At 37.0% G+C, this 23,488-nt stretch overlaps 1 protein-coding gene across 2 annotated transcripts in view; it reads right to left on the bottom strand.

Moving 5' to 3' along the window:
* SLC44A1 (solute carrier family 44 member 1) overlaps positions 1 to 23,488 on the bottom strand; it is a 217,524-nt gene that overhangs the window by 36,789 nt on the left and 157,247 nt on the right. For both annotated transcript variants that reach the window (XM_069106130.1, XM_069106121.1), the window contains exons 5-9: positions 18,074 to 18,167; positions 7,275 to 7,444; positions 5,086 to 5,175; positions 3,793 to 3,932; positions 1,894 to 2,080 (exon numbers count right to left, since the gene is read on the bottom strand). In XM_069106130.1, coding sequence (XP_068962231.1) covers positions 1,894 to 2,080; positions 3,793 to 3,932; positions 5,086 to 5,175; positions 7,275 to 7,444; positions 18,074 to 18,167 — 681 coding nt within the window. The remainder of the gene's footprint in view (positions 1 to 1,893; positions 2,081 to 3,792; positions 3,933 to 5,085; positions 5,176 to 7,274; positions 7,445 to 18,073; positions 18,168 to 23,488) is intronic.

Genomic DNA, 23,488 nt, shown 5'->3' with positions numbered 1-23,488 from the left:
TCAGGTCCAGAAGATAAAAGATTAAGAGACGTCAACAAGCCTTGGGAACACAAAAGTATTGAAACAGACCAACCTCCTGTACACACATGCAGCCCAGGTTCTGCTGGGATGTAAATACGATGGAAGGAGAATATGAAGTCAAGGGTTTTAGGGAAAAAGTGAAAAATTAGGGATAGGGGTACCTGAACAGATGGCCCAAAAGAGGCAGATGATTCAGAACGTCTTAACTATGTTTAACTATACTAGACTGAGGAAGCAAGCAGCGATAAAAATATCTATGCTTTGGGGGACCAAGTTAAGTTAGAAAAATGGACAATTCCCAGGTACTACTGACATTTTGACCTCTGATCTATTTCAGAATTTGGGACCTTGAATATCTAGCTATAAAAACTAGTCTTATTTATACCCATTCCTTGGATCCCAATGCCTGTGCCCTGGTCAGGGATACCTTTCTTCAACCTAAAGGTGGCCCCAAAATTGATATTCCTTGGCTTTGCCTCAGGTAGAATGAAGCATAGGGGCCAACTGAAGTGATTGAGGAAAATTTTATTTCTACTTCTTTCTGTTAAATTCTGAAGGTACAGATGAAACAAGCTGGGGACAGACCGACTTTTCTGTACACATTATGGTACTAATCTCTTTGTAACTGGTGCGATGCAGTATAAAAACCACTGAATTTGAGGACAGAGCACTAGTTCTTTTCACAGTCATTTACATCTCTGGTCTCAATTTCCTTTGTTGTAAAATGAAGGGGATTACATAATCTAGCTTTAAATCACATTAACCTATAACATGCAGGGCAACATATACCAAAAACAACCAAATCAAAAAAATCCTTATATTGATGTAACATGTACTACATACTTCTCTTCAAAGATGGTAGTTTGTAGATGCATTCATGTCTAGTAAAGTAAGGCCAAATGGCCCAATAGAAAAAGTGTTTGTCTTGTAGTCAGAAGTTTTGGGTTCAAGTCCTGCTTCTGAACCCCTCATTATATGCTCTGGAGCTAGTCACATAATCTCTTTAAAACCTGTTTTGTCTCTTCTAAACAGAGTAATGATACTTGAACCACCTACTTCATAGGGCTGTTGCAAAGAAAGCACTTTGTAAACCTTAAAAGCACCACAGAAATTATTAATAGTCAAGATTTGGGCAATCTTTTACTACACGGTTAATAGGCTGAGCTCAAAACTTAAGAATTACCAGGTTCACTATAGTAAACCACGTCAATTAATTTTTCCCACATCACAATCCCTCTCCATAAGAAACCTTTAAATTGGAATAGATACATTCTTTAAGTACTTCAAAGAATAATTATGTAGAACTTTTACTATAATGAAACAGCTATTCTCCATACCCACCCCTCTGCCAGGTTAGAATACTTCAATATACATACACAAAGAGAAGAAATTCTCAAAATGGGCTGTGAAGCAAAGCAAATGCACCAAGTTTATTACCCAAATAATTTTACCTCTCCTTCTACTCTATTTGGTTAATTCAGTTCAGGCCCAGTTTTTGAATTGTAGGTCGGATAAGAGTGGGTTTTAGGGTTCTAGTCTGATCTGGAAGGATGCCTTTGTGGACTGGACAATTTTATTCCTGGATCCACCTGGCACTGAATACAAGTTCCAAGATCAAGACAATGACTACTCAGAAGCAGTATGGACTCCCACTTCTTATCTGATCTGTATTTACTTGTGGAGGACTTGTTTTAAAGGGCTGCAATGTTGGCAATCTGAACCATCAGAGCTCTGGCCAGCCATATGATTTGTTAAATCTCAGTCAGCAGTTGCTTGAAGGCTGACTGCTTTTTCCATGTGTTTTTAATTTCTTAAAATACATATAACTAATCAAATTTACCATTTAAAACATATAACATCATGCTTTCTCACCTAGTGTGCCAAGAAATAGCAGAGTCATGATCCAGTATATCCAAAATAGGAGAAGGGCAAGAAAGGTCCAAAATGGTTGGAAGACAAGGAGTGGCAAGTGAATGAAGACTTTGCCAGCCACGTGGAACAAGGCAATGGTGAGGGCGACACGCTTGCGCATTACTAACATGATCAAGAACAAAATCACCTGGGCAAAGAGAGACATTTTCTAGTCATCATTCTAGGTAGGGAAAAATCAAGCCAAGAATGATATAACATATTAACTTAAATAGATTAGTACAATAATTAGAGAATGCCAGTACTTTCATCATTCAACAGTGTTGTCCAAGGACCTGAAGAGCACAAAGCAGCATTCCTGGATTATTCTGGAACAGATTCAGGTCTTAACTATAAGCAATTTAAAATCCAATGACATGAAATATCTAGTTAATCCACCACTATCCAATCAGCCTCAATTAATGCCTGAATTAAGGCTGAAGGTACTGTATCAGGTGTTGAGACAGACCATACACACACACACACACACACACACACACGTGTATATGTATTTTTTAAAGAGGAACTATAACTTAATAGAAGAAAGTCATTTTAGAGAAGCAACATTATGTTATGAAAAGATTTGTGGGCTTGAAACTGGAGGATCAGTGTCTTAGTTCCTGGCTCCACAACTTGCCTGTGCCAGCAAGTTACTTACATCTTTGGCCCTCAGTTTCCTTATCTGGAAAATGGGAATAATAATACTTATACTATGTTCCTTAGAAGCTTGTCATAAAGATAAAATGAGGTTATACATGTAAATCCCCTTTAAACTTTAGTGTGATGGATGTATAAAAATCAGCTTCTTGCCCTCCTGTAAGAGGCCACCTCTCTATTTCTTCCTGACTGTTCCTCAGCATCAGATATAACCAGCATGGCAGAGACATCTGCTACCAATACCCAAATTCAAAGGAATGTTTGTGGTAGTAGCATAGGAGCCCTGTAGTCATACAGATTCTTCTAAGTGTCAATATGGCAGACATTTATTGGTCAATGATGCTTTCAGATATGATCACATCTTAGAAAGAACACAAATCACCTTCCATGATACTTTATCATATGTATAGTCTGGATACATCTAGTAACAGATTTCTTTACTTTTATAATGGCAGTGGGCTTAAGAGACAAATGGGGGAATAAAGGTTAGGATTCAATTTGATTCAAACATTTTGTAAGTATCTATTAGGGTTAAGGTGCTTTTCTAAGAGCTAAGATCTAGGTAACCATTTCAGAAGACTACAGGGTATGGACTGTCACAGCTTATCCTTTACAGTGGAGAAGCTGGGGTGGGGGAGAAGGAGGTATAAATATTGTATGTTTAGCCCTATACCTTGATTAAAACAAGCTAGTAGGCAACCTCTACCTGTTTTTTGGGAAAAAAAAATTGTAATACTATAAGGAAAGGTTTACACTGAAAAATCTGAGAAAAAGCTAGTAAAATGAAAAATATCCAGGAAATACGAAAATGCAATGAATACACAGCGGTCTTTTTTTTTTTCTCAAAAAATTACAACTTTTTGTTTTAAGTAATGCCAACTAAAACGAGTGTTTGTGATACTTCTGATTTCTAGAAATTAACTTTTTGTGGAAAATGACAGTAGGACAATGAGAACTCATAAAATAAAAATCCTTCATTCCTTCAAAAATAGGGAGAATGGTGCAAAGCTCTTGATATTTGGTTCAACAATTAAGGAACAACCATGAAAGCTTGGGGTTGAGAGGGAGATTTTTTTATGTTTATCCTATTATAGTAGTCTATAATGACCAAGAGAAGAAGTTTTTCTCATCACAAAACTAGTCTAAATAAAAAACAAATAAAAGAACCACACCTAAACACACACCAAAACAAGAGCAAACACTCACTGTGAACACTGTAGCTGAAATGGCATAGATGAGGAGGGCCCGGAGATTGTCTTCAGCTATTTGAAGCTGTTCTGGAATAACAGTTTCTTTGGGATATTTTCTTTGCTTAGCATACAGCCACCACAGCACACCTGTGCCACCTGAGGGCAAAAAACGTATGTTTTTGCAATGATAGGCACAAGAGAATATGTCGATTCAAATTTTAAGTTAGCTGGGTCCTGAACAGCGCCACAGAAGTGTGGTGCCCAATGGTACACTGGCAGCACCATTCAAAAGAACAGGTGGCAGAGGACACATGATACTGTAGCACTTGACTAGTATGATGGGACCTCTCCTCACCATAATTTCTCCCACACCACACATGTTCTGCAATGCATCAGGCTAGCCTTCCCCAGCTCTACTGATGAATACCTTTGAAGTTAAGAAAGAATCAGGGAGAAAAGAGACAGCTTCTATACCACTGGCAAGGATGAAGAAGAACAAGAAAGAGACTCTGGGCATGCGTAGGTCAAGGTGGATGAAGAGACTGAATTATGAGAACCAGAGAATCAGGTGAAGGACAGGGTAAGAAAAGAAGAAAAGCTATTCAAAAGTTACATAAGAGAATGAAAGAAAAAGAACAGTCCAGGAATAAGGCAACAGGAAAAAATAAAGTGAGAGGAGAAAAAGTTGAAGAATGAGTTATTAAGTTTCTTTCTCTTTCTCTCTCTCTCTTTCTTACACACACACACACACACACACACACACACACCAGCAACACTTGCAAACTAGAGGGAGTTGTAACATCTCAGGAGGGGCTGCTTCAGGCACTATGAAGTGCAAAAAGGAAAGGGAAGGAAGGGTCAACTCACCTGACAACACACCTGAAATGTGCTGGAAGAAATAAAATGAAAGTAAAAACAAAAGGAAAGAAGGAAGGGCATCCTATTATATTTGGCAGGAGAAAATGTCCAACCTGATTGCTTTTCCTTACACCATCCCCTCTTGGGTGTCTCTTCTTCCTCTTATTTCAGATACCAATGAACTTCCCATTTTATCTGAATTAGTGATCTCTAACTCTCTATAAGAGGGACAGAACTGTATTTGGGAAGGTCCATCTAGAAATTCTTAAATTTCAAGTTTACCTTTTAGATGTTACACAGTTTGTAACAGACACCTGGCGATAGAAATGAGTCCATAAGGCTCAAAAGAAATTCATTAAGAATGTTACACATATTAGCAATGATAGAGAATTAAGTGTAAATATTAACAGTCAAGTCAAATTTCTCAACAAGAAAGGAATTAACAGCTTACCAAGTGAACCCAGAATGATCAGAATTGTTAAGATCCATACGAGTACTCTGGATATATACCTAATTATCACCATCAAAATCATGGATAGAACTGCAAGGAAGACAGAGAGCAATTATTCCAAGGAAGACAGAGAGCAACTATTCTAAATTACAATAATTACTAAGAGAAATAAGTAACAGGATTACATTTCAATCAATAGTAGCTGAGGGAGAGGGAGTTTCTTCTCAGAAAAAATACAGATTCTCTAAAGTGACTAATGTATAACCTCTACTCGGATAAGAAGGAAGAACCTTTTTATCAATTTTGAATTAACTACTTCTGCCATTTGAAAAACAGCAACAACTAAAACAAAAGAACAAACTGCATATGTAAACAGGAGACAAAAATCCATGCAGATGCACATGGTGACTTAATGAGCACATAATGACCAGTGTGGATTTGCCATAGGGAAGGAAGCAGGTCATCTCTCTCAAAAGGCAGCAGGGCAGAACTCACATGCACACACACATGCCAACAAACATATGTAGACAGTAGGACATATCATGTTTGTGATAAGAAAAAAATTACTTCCATCTAGATAGACTGATTCAGTTAAGTAGCATATGCGTCAGATTAAGATCAGTTTAGTGAAGCCTCTACTTGGGAACAGAAAGAAATATCCTATATTGTTTTTACTCTCTAATAATTTCTACTATTTTAAAATGTATGATTAATATAAAAAGATGCATATACACCATGGGGTGGCACTAGATAACAATGGCTCATAAATGTAATGCCCTATCCCCTTATCTCCCCCACTCTCAACTGGTTTCATTTTCAAAGTGAGGTCAGGCATTTTTGTGTGAAAGCTTTTCATTCAAAGAAAGTACAAAAGAGTTAAATAAACTCTGCTGCCTGTGACACAGTCTGGAGTTCAGTGTGCCAAAAGGAAAAAAAAGGGCGAATCATGATTGTGGACAGCTGTATTTCAGAAACACATAGCTTGACCATATTTTGTCACGTCATCCCACAACAACTGAAGGCCCATTTCACAAACAAGATAACTAAAATATTCCTATTTAAAAATATGTTATATATTCATGTACATATGTGTTACAAAATAAAACTATTTTGATATAAAAGTGGCCACCAATGACAACATTAAGCATTTCTATAAGACTAATACTATATAAATATGACAACCACTGATTTTATAGCCCACAAATTTTTTCTTTTTTACAGCATTTAAATATACAAGGAACTTGGTATAAAATAGTTTAGCAGTAATTATTATAGACTAGAGGAGGAGTCTAGTTGTCATTGGGCCATCCACAAACCCAAATAAATATTCTGAATTATTATAGTCTTCAATTTCGCAGTAAGTGGACAGGAACCAACACAGATGGAAATCTTAAATAACAAAGAAGATTTTCCACATAGAGAGCATTATTTCGTTTGGGTCAGTATGACCTAAGCAAAAATACTCCATAAATTCATGAAAAATTTGGATAGATTTTCTCTTAACTCTGTAACCGAAGTTAACAGCTTTAATACAGTACGCATTGGTACACATAGCATGATATAGCAGTGTGTTAAAGGAAACGTCCTATAATAATTTATAGCTCCCAAATAAGATATTACTAGTCTGGAAAATCTGGTATTAAGTGTGGTTAGATATAACTGTTTTCAAAATGAAAAATCTGAAGATTAAAATACAAAGTGGGAACACTTCATCTTAAAGTCTACTTCATGTCCAGGAAACTCAATAGTCAATGAGTAGGGCTTTCCTAAATTTATCAGTGGTACTTTGATGTAACACAAGGAAAAAAATAAACTTCTAAATGCACCATCAACAAAACTCATTTCCATACTATCAGACACATAAATCTGACTTTCTCCTTTCTTTTAAAAGACAAGTTTTATGGAAGCATGTTGAAGACACAGTATTGTGAAAGCATTACCCCTATATAACAAGAGGGCACCATTAGTCAAAGGCTGGGCAAATTCTGAAAAAGCTATCTCCAAAAAAACAAAAGGAGGGAGGGAATTTCAGAGTGTGAGTAAATAAACTCTGAAACAGTCCTTGTCACTCTGAGTAGTTTATACATTTCCTGAAGACATCACCAATTTTTATTCATACTCTGGCCAAAGAACAGAACAGTCTCCTACTGCAGTTCTATGTAATAGCTAAGAATGAGAAAAACAATTACCTAGTGATAACAAGCAAAGTCCCAATATAATTTCTTTGCTGGTCATTACTCCACTAATCAGCCTGTGTAAGACACTATTGTCACTGACAAAGGTGATCAGGGCCTCTGCAAACTTGGCATAGCAGGAAATGTTCACAGGAGCACAGCGATGGAAGAATGGAATAGGTGCACTGGTGACACAAGAAAAAAAAATCAGAAAAAAAATTACTCCTACTTAATATAAATGCCACATCAAACACACAAATGAAAGGTGAATAGATGCAATACACTCCACCCTCTTCACACCAATGAAAGGAGCCAAAAGTGCAGAAGTTAATGCACAAATGCTCTGGAATGAGGATGGCTGTAATGGGGAATGATGCAATTCTTACAACAAACCTTACAGAGAGGGTGGAGTGTATGTTCCCACAGATAATATTACCCTCCCCCTTCTGAAAATGAACAAACAAACAAAACAAAAAAAAAAACCCAACACACACACAAAATCAAACTAAAAGTAAAATCAAAGACTTACACTCCTAAGCTTAGATATTTGTCAATCAAGTGGCAGATGATAAAACAACTCAAAACTATGTCTTTCAGTGAATTGAGAATTAATTTTTGGCCTGTTTTAGTGATAAAAATATCACACAGTTTTACCTGAAAGGTGCCACCTCAATAACAACTTCTCTCTGAAATAATCAGTCTGGCAAAACCCCTTTAATACACTGGTATGGGTGTGGCACAAGTGATAGCCTTCCCAGTTTAAGTTAACCATGCTATCACTGGGCTAATACTGTTTGTGGCTGTTCTGTATGGAAGGCATAATTTAACCCATTGGATATCTGGATTTTGTAATATCAAGCTCTGCGTGCTACAAAAGGGTTCTGTTGTATTTGCATTTAAACTCTGAGCAAATGGCACAATCTGATCAAAACGAAGTACTGTAAAAGAAGACAGCAGTGATTACACCATCGGTAAATTTAATTTCATACTACTAAAGAGTCTATTTGTACCTTTGTGCATCACACACAAACACACCATGTATTGAGCACATGCTTATTAAATGCTTATTGAGGTACCTGAGGTTTTATTTTAAAAGAGAGGGCTAATAAGTATTTAAAATATTTTAGGACAATTTTAATGTATTTGTCTGTGACTAAATTATTAATTTCTATTTCTAAGTTCACATCCTTTGGTGACCCAATTAATAGTTAAGATAAAGCAGCATGGACATGAAGTCAAGAAGATCTGGGTTTAAATCTTGCCTCAAACACTCGCATGTGTAACCCTGGACATGTCACTCACTAATGGTTTAACCGATCTGAATCTGTTTCCTCAACTGCAAAATGGTGATAACAACATAGGAAGGATCTGTAGTGCAAGAGGACCAAATGAGGTCAAACACAAGAAGTGCTCTCTATATCTCTGAGAGTTATATGAGTGTCAGTTATCATTATCATCATCAAGATTACAGGGCCAAGAATCAAGTTCCTAAGGTTCATTAGAACCTCCGTGTGTACTTGACTAGCAGTACAACCCAAAGTCATGCTATCTTTCTGTCTTAGGTTCCCTATCTGAAAAACAAAGCAGAATTACTTTTACTAGTAATTAAAGAATACTTTAGGAACTCATTCCATCCAAGGGATCTCTAAGTGTAGTGGGTATTTATTTTGCCTTGTTAGTATTTAAGTACAAGAAAGAGAGCATGCTATTAAGACAAAACTACCCATGTGATCACAAGAGGTAATTTTATGCTTTATAGAAAGCAATTTGCTATCAGGAGAGAAATAAAACCCTCCAGCTTTGAGTGCTGTTGCTCCACCTCAGGAAAGCTGCCCACCATTCTAAACAGCAACAGTCTTGATTTTTATTTACTGGTAAACAAAACATTTTCTTGGCCTGAAATATACCTTAGAAAGCACTGTGTGTAATGTGCAATAATAAACCAATGATGACTACTTAGCTGACTAATTTGTCTTAGCTTCCTTACTACTTGAAAGTAAATGTCAAAATTTGAAATTTTCACTGAAATTCCAGGAAGCTTGAATCCTCAGACTTCTTGGGGAAACACGAACCAGGAATGAAATTTTTCATTTTCTGATCAAAGACCTGCTCTCTCTAATGATCTAACAGTTATCAGGTCATAGGATCTTTGTTAACTTACCTCAGGCTAAACTTTCTAAATAAGAAAACAAGGCATCTTCTCAGAAGTAACCAGAGTTTTTCAATGAGGAGTGAATCTTGGGTCCTTATTTGGAACTTTCAAAGGGCTGATAACATTCAACCCATTCCTGCTTTCTCTTCCCCTCCCCCCGTCTTTCTCCTTCTCTCTCTCTATATATATATAAATTTTCTTCTTCATGGGTCCTGTCACCAGAACTAAGAAAATATCTCTGTAAGATTTTAGCATTTTCTTCTGACTATGCCTTTTAACTTACAGTCAGAAACTCAGCTTCAAGTTTGGGCTCTGCCATTTACTAGCTATATGATCATGGATAGGTCACAAAATTTCTCTGTGCCTGTTTCTACATCTGTAAAATGGAACCTTAATTAGCTATCTGACAAGGTTGTCATGAGGCTTTAAAATGAAACAATGTAAAGTATATTAGAAACTTTAAATTATCATATAAAGTTATTATTTAGTTAGTAGCATTAGACTCTTAGCTTTAGCATTTTGCTCTTTATCCTCAATTAGCTGTCTACATAACTGGTACAGTATGTCATTCTAGCTTAAGATGACCCATTATTGATGATATCTCATGACCACAAGTCCAAATTAGATACCGAGAACAGGAGTCTAAAACTCATTGGCAATCAATACTCTTGTCCCAGAGATACACAAACATATTAAAAATAATGAACTAGGGGCGGCCAGGTAGCACAGCAAGTAAGAGCACCGGCTCCAGTGTTGAGAAGACCTGGAGATCGAATCCCGGGCTCAGATGCTTAGCACCCACCCAGAAACACCTGGCCGTGTAACCTTGAGCAAGTTACTTAACCCTAATTGCTTAGGGGCAGCCAGGTGGCTCAGCGAGTAAGAGCACTGGTTCCAGTGTTGGGACGACCTGGAGATCGAATCCCGGGCTCAGACACTCAGCACCACACCCAGAAATAACTGGCCATGTAACCTTGAGCAAGTTACTTAACCCCAATTGCTTAAAAAAAAAAATAAAAATAATGAACTAGTTAGTTAAAACAAAAAAACAAAAAAAAGATGAGCCTGCCTTGTAGAACATTTCTTATCTCAGCTATATGCAACATTTAAACATTTTATGGTTTAGATTGGCTTCATTGCATGTATACATTATGTTCTTCTCAGGGCAAATTGTACCTCTAAGAATTTAATGTATAAGGGATTTTTAGGGTACATAAAAGATGTTATCCAATCTTACTGGTGCTCTTTGGGGTGTCTTATATTTGTAGCTACCAGAGGATTCCAACAGCTGGTTAGTAAGGGCTAAAAAAACAGCCCCTAGGGGCTTTTTCAGACCAGCAGGCTAAAAAGGAAGTTAACAGACCAGTCCCTGGAGACTATCAGAAATTCAGGGCACTTGTAACTGACCAGAAGATGTTATGAGTGTGACTACAGATAAAGCCTAAGCAAAGAAATTCTAACCTGTACCTGGAGGCAGGAATCCATTTGGTTACTTATTATTAATAAACTATTTGAGCAACTCAGACCAAATGTTGTGGTATCCAAATGTGCATAACAGGGAACCACTGTTGTGGAAGGAGAGGCAGTTGAGGCAGTTAGGTAGCACTGTGGATAGAGCTTGGGTGGAGTCAGGAAGATCTGAGTACTTACTACCTGTGTATCCCTGGGCAGGTCATGGGGATAATAATAGCACCTACCTACAGAGTTGTTGTAAGCATCAAATGAGATTATATCTGTAAAGAACTTAGCACAAAACCTGGTACATCATAGGTACTATTATGGAAGTGAGTGGTGTGTGTGTGTGTGTGTGTGTGTGTGCGTGCATGCATGTGTGTGTGCACACATAGTCAAGGACCATTATCACTGTCTCTCTTCAGTCATGTCTAAAATGATCTATATTAATAGAGAGGATGCATACTTTACATATATATTTTTTCTACATCCAGGGACTTTGAGGACACAATTTCTTTAAAAGAATGACTGGGTACTTTTTAGGTCAAAGAAGGGAGGGAACTTTGAATTACAAAGCTCAAATTAGGACCCTTACATTCTCTGCTCCAGTATACACAGGAGCTCAACGAGCTTTTAGTCCAATCTTCTACTTTTGTAGACAAGGAAAATGGAATCCAGAAGTTAAGTGATTTGTTGAAAGTCACAGAAGAAGCAGACAGAAGAGCTGGGATATAAATCTAAGTCTTCTAGCTTCAAATCTATTCTTGATTTTTTTTTCATTACACTACAGTTAACAATCATGGAAGATTTCTGCATCTAAAATGTCACTGTATATATCTTTAACAGTAAATGCAATAAATACTGCCTCCTCTTCTTTTTCTAAAGGATTAGCATGTTTTTTTCCATATTTCAAGTAATTTTTCTTTAATTTGAAGTTTTTGTATGTTGTGAACACTCTCTGAAACAAGGTAGGCTTGGTTTTCATGCTTTCGCTCCTTATCTGAGATGGTTGTAGTTGTACCACACTGTGAAGAAGGCTGCATCACTGTATTCATCTGTGTGCTTATGCATTTGTCTGTGGTTAACTAATGACATGAGCACAATTGTCCTCTCCTTTTGTAGTCATTCCTAACTGGAGATCTTGGTAAATTTATTTTCTTTACCTATGTAGCTTTCTCAGCAACACACTTCATCTCTTCCTTCTCCTATCCTCTCCTAGTCCTAAGGTGGACTGAAAAAGAGCAATTAATTCTAGAGTACAGGTCCTTTTTGCTTCCATTATTATCTCAGACACTTGAATCCAGTGTAGTTTCTTACTGTAGTTACCCCCATAAAAGATGTGATCTGGGGTATTCCAACCTCTTAAAATGTGATTTGGGCATTTATCTTGTTTCCCATTCTATTTCAGTGTCTACACACACACACACACACACACACACACACACACACACAAACACACACATGCATGCACACAAATGTCAAAATTCTCAACTTTTAAAATCTGAATGCTGTCTCCATATTAAACAACTATTCTGACCACCTATTATTTCCATCTCTTAATTTTGAATGAAAGTTGTTGCCTTCTCCCTGTTTATACCCATATCTAATTTTAAGTGTTCTTCGGGCAGTTGCTTGGGTGAATTTGGTCTACAATTGTTTGGGAAGTAATGACCTGTCCATATCAGGCCCCTTATTCAATCCCATTTATTGTGCTAGATATTCCATTCCAGTCTCTTAAGTTTCATCACTTGTCTTTCTTACCCCCAATAATGATACTTTTGCTCAATCCTGGACTTATGGTAACTACACTAATCTTCAGGACTCTGATGGTCTTTCTATTTCTAAAACCAACTCAATTTCTATATCCTCCCTCTCTACTTTCTTTTTTTCTATCTGATGACTAAACACAAGAGTGGTATTACAACAGATAAGGCCTCATTTAGTATTTCCTGGGCTCATATAAACCATGATTTATACACTAAAACTGAAATACAAATCATTTCAATCTGACTGGTAACAGACAATTTGCTCCAGCACCATTCTTCCTGCATTTCTTTCAGCATAATGGAAAAAACATAGAGTGGGATTCAAGAGACTGAGGTTTCAGGTGCTAGATCTTTCACTGGTCAATGGGTTACTCCATATAGTTTAAAATATGTATACGTACATTATTCTATATATTTTAAATTTGAAAAATCTGCCAAAAAAAAGAGTTTGTATCAGGGCAGCTAGATGGCTCAGTGAATAGAGCACTGGTCTTGGAGTCAGGAGGACCTGAGTTCAAATTCTACCTCAGATACTTTTGACACAACTAGCTGTGTGACCTTAGGCAAGTCACTTAACCCCAAATGCCTTGCCTTCCCCCATCCAAAAGGAAAAAAAAATGTTTGTATTCCTTTGTGTACTTTTTGTTTTCTTCTATGACCTTTTAATTTTTTTTTAAACACAGAACCTACCCTTCCAGCTTTACTATCTATCTCTGTACCTCAGCGGCAGAATGGGCAAAATGTGGCAATGTGAAATTGAGCTACTGTGGCCAAGAATTCCATGGTCAATATAGGGTCATGAATAAGGACATAAAAAATATGCCATCTCCCACCCTTCTGCAACACAGCATAAATAATGCAATTTGATATATTAGTTAATTTTGCTAAACTATTTTCCTTCTTTCTTCCTTGTTTTTGATTACAGACCAGTGGTTCTTTGCATGCGTGAGGGGATGGATATACCAGGCACTGAAGGTGGTGTAAAAGAATATATGTAATTAAAAAAAAAAACCCAAAACTTAAGAACAGAAGCCACACAATTAGTCATCCCCAAATTAGAAAACTATGACAATGACTCTACAACCATGTGACCTGATCCTTATCAGTTGTTAAATTAATAGATAGTTCTAAACTATAAAGTATGAAATCAACACATGCTGATTGAATGTTTAGCTCATGGTCTCAATAATGTTCTGCTTTCTGTTCCAATGTATATATTACAAGCAAGAAAGTGGAAGAAATATCAATATTTGGACCAACTTACTAAAAATAAAAGTAAATTCTTAGATTAAAAATTAAACTCCATATTTAAAAAGATAAACTACATTGCATACAAAGACTTCCCCCCCCCATCACATATAATACACAATTTTACCATATATGGAGTACTTAAAAATCTCAGCCATCAGACCCCTGGAATTATTTATCTTCTATGTTTATCAATTAAATGATATGTCTCAAGTAATGTAATTTAAGTGATTTTTCAAGCCTCCTTGAACAATCAATAATTTGGAGAATACAGGTCATGGAACCCGTTTTTACTTTAGGATTTTTTTTTAAGATGCTATGTTCCTCACTCAAAAAGAAAGAACAAAAACAAGGAACTATTAATAAAAACTTTTGCTACCTTCTGAGCTCTCACTTTCTGGAGGCTTAAAGGGAGTACATATTTCCATTAAAAATCTGCTGCTTTATCACATTTGTTGGAAGCTCGAGTAACCAGAAAAAAAAATATAACAAGTAGTGTACCAGTTTATTTAGTAAAAAAGAGAAAAAAAAATTTCAAAGACAAATAGTAATTTCAGTTAAGCAAACACCTTGCCCGTTACCCTTTAAGTTCATTAAGTGATAACACAAATTAATGAACACCCTCAAGATATGATGAAGCATCAAAAATGTTTAACACACCTGGTTTTAAAATATTACTTTTTAACTGAAAGCAGTTGGTGGTCATAGGGATGGTGACTTGAGAGCAGTATCATATTAGAAGGCAGGAATCTGCAACCTGCATAATTATTAAAATTTCTGTAAACACAACTGCAGAAAACCTCCATGTAAAATTACTTGTTTAAGAAAATGTAGCAATAAATATTTCTGGCAACATCTTTCCAGCTTATACAAGTCACAAAGCACATTAGTTGCAAATCTAATTAGAATGAAAATTTATTTTTATTTCTCCTGTCTAATTCCCACCATTATCAATCTTTTCCCCTCTTCTGTTCCTGTACATCTTTCTTCAATTTTTAATTTCATTCTAACAAATTAACATTTTCTCTTGGCTGGTAGTTATTTATCATGTCTTTAATGTATTTCCCCTATTCTTGCTCTCTCTGGCTGTGCAGGAAAGCTGGCCTTATAAGGAGGCAGAACATCTCTTTTCCCCCGGGGCCACAGGGCTGAAAATGTCACCATTAGAGATTGATTCCATTGAGCTGCGCGTTGCCCTTTCCAGGAGTGCTATTTGAAAAAACAAATACTCCCAAGAGGAGTAACACATTAAACTATTATCAGTAACTAACACTTTATTGTAAATTAGTTTATCAGAATGCTCTCCTCTATAGCAGAAGCGGCCTTGTGCCATAGGAAGACACTTCTCAGGAAGCATAGCACTAGATCAGATCTTAGGAAGCTAGATCCAGAGCTGCAAGAGAACTTGGAGGTAATCTAGTCCAATCCCCTTGTTTTATAGATGAGGAAAGTAAGGCCCAGGAAGATTAAGAGACTTGCTTGAAGTCACAAAGGAAGTAAATGTCAGAGCTGGCTCCTGACTCTCTTGAGCCCTGTCCCATGCTGTCTTCTCTCTGGGTTCAAATGCCAGTTCTAACAATCACTCTCTTCGTAACACTGGATCAGTCACTTAACCTCTCTGAGATTCAAGTTCTGACTCTATAGAGCAGATACTACCACTTGCACTAATTTACTTATTAACAGAGTGGTTGTGAGGAAATCCCTTTGTTGACTTCAAAGTACTGTAAGAATGAGAGCTACTCTTATTATTAGGAAGGAGTTGATATGCTGGAAATCATGCAAAGGACACCTAGAAGGTAAGGAAGAAAAGACCATTACAGGAAAAAAGTCCAAAATATACATCTTTTCCCAATTTGTTATATCTTTTAAATGTTCCTTACCAATCTACAGCTATTTCTACCTAAACAAATTCCTATATTTCAACTTCATTCTCTCTGTTTTAGCTGAGATATTGCAGGTTTCTCCAAAGACCAAACCACATTATAGAGTCTTCTCCAAGTCCTGTTTCACTATCTGTTACTCTCCTTTGATGAAAACTTCCCTTTTGTCTTTGTCACAAATGGTCACCACAGAACAAAATTAACTGTGGCCTTAGTTACATCCTCTCTCGAGAGTTCTCTATCTTTTTCTTTCGATTTCAAATACATAGTTTGATTTCAAATACATTAAAATACATTAATTGAGAAGAGACAATATTGAGACAAGGCAATATTCAGACTGTGAACAACTAGAATAAGCTAGTATAAGAAATTGTAGATGTTTTTAGGGATAGCAAAAACACTTTCTTGAATAGTTTGGGCATGGCACTATGCCAATATTAAGGGATGGATTAAAAGAATTTTTGAGTTCTTTCAAAACTTCTTAGCCCCACGGGGTTGAGGGGTGGGCAGAGAGGGTGGGGGCAGGCAAAGGTAGGAAAGAAAGGTGTCTTTTGAAAAATGTTCTAGAAAATGCTTATCTAGAATACAAGGACACCTACACATGAATGTATCACACAAGCTCACATCACTGTTGTGAGATTAACATTGCATTCCTGTGTAAAATCATGTTTCCAAGTCCTGAATGGTAGTAGAATTGGAAACAGGGGCAGCAGTATGGTCCACTAGGGATTGCGCAGTTGAATAGCAGCAGATACATATTACTCTAATATTTTCCCCACTTAATTTTTGAAGTACTTTTGCCAGTGGCCATGAAAGATCACTTCCTACTAAATGCTTATAATTAGAAAAGTATGAGTAGAAAGAGAGCCCTATAATTATTGGTGATCCTTTTTCAATTAATCTAAGGCAACCTCTTCTATAAATTCACTCTCAAAATTGCCTAATATTCCCAATCTTATGATATTTGGTGGAAATATCATATGGTGTTCTGAGAATCTGATTCCTTAATAACATTTTGGCTCTGTAAATCAAATACATAAACTCTTGGGTAATCTCAAGCATTAAGACCAGGTAAGAAGTCTTCATTACAGAAATTAACACCTTGAAATACAAATAACAACAATTCATATTAATATAGCATTTTAAGTTGTATAATGTGCTTTCTATATTCTACAAGGTAGGAAGTACAAATATTAGTGTCATTTTACAAACAAAGAAACCAAGGATCTGAGGCAACACAACTCATAAGCATCTAAGAATATTCAACCCCAGTCCTCTTGAACTCCAAAGGCTAGCACTCTATCCAATCCAATTTTCTGTTGAAAAGATCTCACAATTAAGAGGTGTGGGTTAACATATAGAATATATTGCTTTAATGTTAAAAAAGGTAAATAAAAATGCAACCAAAAATGTAAACATATATGTATACATACACACATATATCTATACATATAATGTGTGCAACACACATACATGTTTGTGTAAGATCTGCCTTCTAGAGACTTTGGAATCTGTGAGTTTTTGCTACTTAGATTGGGAGGCAGTTTGGTACAAGAGTAAAAAGAGAACTGATTCTGGTGTGTATGTGGGTTCAAATCCTACCTCTGACACTTACCACAAGTGTGACCTTGGAGAATTCATTTAATATTTCAGTGTCCCAAGCAACTCCTTAGACTGTCTCTGCAGAGCAGTTACCTATCTATATCAGTAGTGGGAGAGTGCTTACTAGGAATTCCTGATACCAATGAAATCACAAGTCGGGTCCACAAATACATGAATCTATAACTTAACTACGAGACTGATAGCCTAACTAGGATAATATCCATATCACTAGTAAGAACTGTATCATATTTCTTTGCAGTGTAGCATAGTAGAAAGAGTGCTGAACCTGGAATCAAGAAAGACCCTAGACTGAATAATGGCTCCAAAATATAGCAGTAATGTAACCCAGGGCAAGCAGCTTGCGTTCTTTGAGAATACTTCTTTATCCCTAAAATGGGGCTAAAAATACTTGCATTATGAACCTTCCAGAGCTATTGTGAGGAAAGCATTTTGTAAACCTTAGCACACTACAGAAACATTGGCTGTTGACATTCCACCAATTCCAGATAGGAATCTTAATATCATAATCTTTTAGAAATATGATTTCAGAGTATACTTCAACTTTATGACAAACATAAATTTTAACACATAAGCTATTTTCCCTAAGAATGTGTAGTTTAAAATATCACATATTTCTTTTCTTTGCTTGGACCCCCACACCCTGACAAAAAGGAAAAAAAGCCCACAACAGTTAAACATTGCAATTAAATTTACCTCTCAGGAACTGGGAGTTTGGGGCAGAGAACAGAAGCTTTTGAATGTGTACTGTATTCTGATGGCTTTAAGTTGTAGACACATAAAGCAGAACCTGTAGGAAAAACAAAACAAAATAAAACACTGTGATGAAACAGTAGCCTTAATACACTCCCTCTCAGCCTTACTGTTTCAATCCACGTTAATGTTTCATTCAATTACAGCTATTTTAGTTGACTTTATAATTATGATTACTGAAATGTTCTAAATCTACTAGCCAAATTATGAATCAGCCTTTAGATTCTTAAAAATGTCTTTTACACACACACACTCACACACACACACACTTCAGTGGTTGTAAATGTAATAAAATTTTTATTGTTAAAACTATTTTCAAACGAGCTACAAGTAGACATTCATGCTGTTAACAAAAAAGCAGATATGCATTATCAAGAGAAATGATTTTTTTTCCATGTAAAAGGAGCCAAAGCAAATAGCTATTATTAACGTTGGTCAGTCATGTCTGACACTTCATGACCCTATGGACCCCAGCACATAAATCCTGTCCATGGGGTTTTCTTGGCAAAGATATTGGAGTGGTTGGTCATTTCCTTCTCCAATGGATTAAAGCAGATAGAGGTTAAGTGACTTGGTCAGGTCACACAGCTAGGAAGTGTCTGAGTCCACATTTGAACTCTTCTTCCTGACTCCAGGCCCAGCATTCTATCTACTAAGCCATCTAGTTGCCTCTTCAACTAGCTATAGTGGAGGCAAATAGAATAAAACTCTATTAAGTGGATTCCCTGATTCCAGAAAGCATTAAACAAGGTATAAAACTTAGGTCAATTCCATAATATATTTAATTTTTACTATTTAGCTGTGTAAAATTCTGACTAATTTTTCCCCCAAATCAGATTTCTATAATCTAATGAATTATGTAATACATGATCTTTTTATTTCAGAAAGAGAAAGTGGTCAAACATTCAGATAGATTTATTGTGCTGATATGAGAAACAGTATACTTGTTATTCTATCAAGGGGATAATCTAGTAAAGGGCACAGTGTTCTTTAAATGATGAATTTTCAATAAATGTTGACTGATCAAGGAAACATGAAGAGCTAAGATTTAGAGCTAGAAATTCGGTCAAAGAGCTGTACTTGAGGACCTAGAGGGCCACATGTGGTCTTGAGGCCTCAGATTCCCCACCCCTGATCTAAACCATATATGAAAGGAATCCCCTAATGTATCAAAAAGCTGATGAACTCTGGCAAGGGGCATTCCACCACCTCTAGGCAGCGACGTCCACTTCTGAATAGCTCCATTGGGAAGTCTTCCTGATATCAAACTTAAAAAGATCTCTTTGCAACTTCCAAGTCTCATTAGTTCTACCTTCTACTATCTAGCCTATAAAGGCTAAGTTTTCCTCTACGTGACGACCATTCAAATACTTAAAGAAATCTATCAAATTCCTTCTAAGTCTTCTCTTCTCTAGACTAGACATGCCCAATTCCTTCAAATGATCCTAATATGCTATAAACTCAAGGTATTTCACCACTTTCATTGCCCCCTTTTAAAAATGCTACACAGCTTATAAACATCCTTCTTAAACTGTGGTCCCCAGAACTGAACAAAATACTCCAGCTGACGTCTGATGAAGGCAAAATACAGTGGGAATATCACCTCCCTCTTCCTGAAAGCTATGCTCCTCTTAATGTAGCCCAAGCTGGCATGAGCTTCTGGGCTTTCCATATCACATTGTCAATTCATACTAAGCATGCAGTCTAAAAAAACCCAAATTTTAAAAAACACCACACTTTTTTTCAGAACTGCTAATTATGCTTTCTCTATCTCTTACTTGTAAAGAAGATTTTTATACCAAGCTCCAAGACTTTGTGTTTATGCCTACTGAATCTGATCTATCTAAACAGATACAGCCCAGCACCTTAGCTTGCCAAAATTCTTTTGGATCCTAATGATTTAGTCTGAGCCCCTCATTTTAGAGATAAAGAAGCTAAAAGGTCAGAAAAAAGATATGGTATGCCTTTGGTTCTCTTCTGGATCTGTTATTTTGTTATCAATTCAACTAAATCAAACAAGCATTTATTAAGTGTTCTATGATGCACCAGAGATGAGACAAAAAAAAAAATAATCTCTGCTATCAAGAAGTTTACCTTCTACTAGGGGGAAGAAAACATATACAAAATACAAAGTAATTGCAAAGAGCCCTAACAACTGGGGAGATCAAGTAAGATATTGTGTAAGAGGTGACTTGAGTGGAACTAAATAGTCTAAGAGGCAAGATTATTGTTAAATAATTAATTATTAATCAATACAAAAGAGAAAGAAGAGCATTGCAAGAATGAGGAATAGGGGGCGGAGCCAAGATGGTGGAGTAAAAGCAGGAATTTGCTTGAGCTCCTGTTCCAACCACCTCCAATACCTATAAAATATGACTCTAAACAAATTTTAGAGCTACAGAACCCACAAAGTGACCGCAGCAGACCTACAGGAAGGGTCTATCACACCAAGCTGGGAGCTGAACACAGTCCCATGTGAGCTGCATGGTCCCAGATATGAGGTGGGCCTGACCAGTGGAACAGACTGGTTGGAGCAGACTTTAGCAGAGTGAATCACCGGCAACTGTGGCCGTTTACAGACTTCTCAACCCATAAACACCAAAGAAAAAAGTAAAAGGTCAGTGGGGAACCCTGTCGGAACGGGGTGACGGAAGAGCTCAGTCCAGCCCTTGCCCCTGGGGCGAGAGGTGGCTGAGGCGAAACCAGCAGCAGCTGCCAAGTGACTGCCTCTAGAGCTCCTGGCCTGCAGATCACAGGGGGACCAAGTGACCATTCAGAGGGTAATTGCTCTTGCTTTGACCTGCTTGGATCTGTGTCACAGTAAGAAATGTCAGTGTGCCAGAGCTTGTGGGGGCTGTAGAGAGGGCGCCCTCCCCAGACCTCTGACAACATTATGCAAAACCCCCAGAAATTTGGGACACAGCTTTCTCTACTCTGTAAGCAGAGTTCTACCATGGCAAAGAGCTCAAAAGTCAGTAATTGGCTGGTGAGATGAGGAAGCACATTCAGATCATGGAATCCTTTTTTGGGCACAAAAAGATCAAGGCATGGAGTGGGAGGAAATCAGTGAAGTAAGAATTCCTGCATCAAAAGCCTCCAAGAAAAATTTGAACTGGTTACAGGCTCAAGAAGGATTTTGAAAATCAAGAGAAGTGGAGGAAAAATTGGGAAGAGAAATGAAAATGATGCAAGAAAATCAGGAAGAGCAAGCCAACAGCCTGCTAAAGGAGACCAAAAACTACACTGAAGAAAATAACACCTTAAAAAATAGACTAACTCAAATGACAAAAGAAGTCCAAAAAGCCAACGAGGAGAAGAATGCCTTAAAAAGTAGAACTTGCCAGATGGAAAGGGAATTTCAAAAACTTACTGAAGAGAATAACTCCTTCAAAATTAGATTGGAGGAATTGGAAGCTAATGACTTTATGAGAAATCAAGATACTATAAAACAGATCCAAAGAAATGAAAAAAATAGAAGGTAATGTGAAATATCTCAGTGGGAAAACCACTGACTTGGAAAATAGATCCAGGAGAGATAATTTAAAAATTATTGGTCTACCTGAAAGCTATGATCAAAAAAAGAGTCTAGAAATCAACCTTCAAGAAATTCTCAAGGAAAACTACCCTGATATTCTAGAACCAGAGGGCAAAACAGAAATTGGAAAGAATTCACCAATGCCTCTTGAAAAAGATCCCCAAAAGAAAACTCCCAGGAACATAATAGCCAAATTCCAGAGTTCCCAGGTCAAGGAGAAAATATTACAAGCTGTCAGGAATACATAATTTGAGTATTGTGGAAAAACAATCAGGATAACACAAGATCTAGCAGCTTCTATATTAAGGGATTGAAGGGCTTGGAATATGATATTCTGGAGGTCAAAGGAGCTAGGATTAAAACCAAGAATCACCTACCCAGCAAAACTGAGTATAATGCTTCAGAGGAAAATATCATCATTCAATGAAATAGATGACTTTCAAGCATTCTTGATGAAAAACCCAGAGCTGAGCAGAAAACTTGACTTTCAGATACAAGAAGCAAGAAAAGCATGAGAAGGTAAACAGGAAAAAGAAATCATAAGAAACTTATTAAAGTTGAACTATTTACATTCCTACATGAAAAAACAATAATCGTAACTCATAAGACTTTTCTCATTATGAGGACAACTGATGTTGTATATATGTGTGTATATATATATACATCTATACATATATCAATATGTATGTACAGGAGGATATATGTGTGTATAAATACATATGTGAGTATGTATATGTATGTACATGTATACATAGAGGGTACAGGGTTAGTTGAATAGGAAGGGATGATATCTAAAAAATAAAATTAAGAAGTGAGAGAGGAATATAATGGGAGAAGGAGAAAGGGAGAGATAGAATAAATAATCTCATATAAAAGAGGCAAGAGAGGGGTAAGCAAGAGTGGCACAGTGAATAGAGCACCAGCCCTGGAGTCAGAAGGACCTGAGTTCAATCCAGCCTCAGACACTTAACACAAAACTAGCCATGTGACCTTGGGCAAGTCACTTAACTCCAACTGCCCTACCTTCCCCCCTCCAGAAAGAAAAAACAAAAGAGGCAAGAGAAGACTCTTACAATGGAAGGGAAGAGCAGGAAGGTAAAAGGGTCAACCTTACTCTCACTGCATTTGGCTTAAGGAGGAAATGACACACACACTCAATTGGGTATCTTACCCTACAGGAAAATAGGGGTGAAGAGGATAAAAGGGGAGATGATGGAAGGGAGGGCAGATTGGTGGAGAGGGTAGTTAAAAGCAAACACTTTAAAAAGGGACAGGGTCAAAGTAGAAAATAGAATAATTGGGGGTGGGACAGGATGGAGGGAAATACAGTTAGTGTTTCACAATATAACTACTATGGAAACATTTTGCATAACTACACATGTACAATCCATATGGAATTGCTTGTCTTCCCAGTTGGGGTAGGTGAGGAGGGAAGAAGGGAAAGAATCTGGAACTCAAAGTTTTAAAAACAAATGTTTAAAAAAATTGTTGTTTTTTTTTTAAACATGGAACTGGGAAATAAAATATACAGGCACTGGGGCATAGAAATCCATCTTGCCCTACTAGAAAGTTGGTGGGGGGAGGGAGGATATAAGAGAGAGCAGATTGGGGGAAGGGGTATTCAGTAGGCTTGCTATTTGGGGTGGGGGGGTGGAGGAAAGATGGGGAGAAAATTTGTAACTCAAAATCTTGTGGAAATGAATGTTGAAGACTAAAAATAAATAAATAAAAGATTAAAAAAAAAGAATGAGGAATAATCTGTGCAAAGATGGGAACTAGAGTATTGTGTATAGTGATCAGCAAATAGCCCAGTGCAGCTGGCA

Source organism: Petaurus breviceps, unplaced genomic scaffold (assembly GCF_028583685.1).
Source record: "Petaurus breviceps papuanus isolate PSGF00001 unplaced genomic scaffold, PetGlider_PUasm1.0 138, whole genome shotgun sequence".
NCBI lineage: Eukaryota > Metazoa > Chordata > Mammalia > Diprotodontia > Petauridae > Petaurus > Petaurus breviceps.
This window is presented reverse-complemented; position numbering and strand designations above follow the sequence as displayed.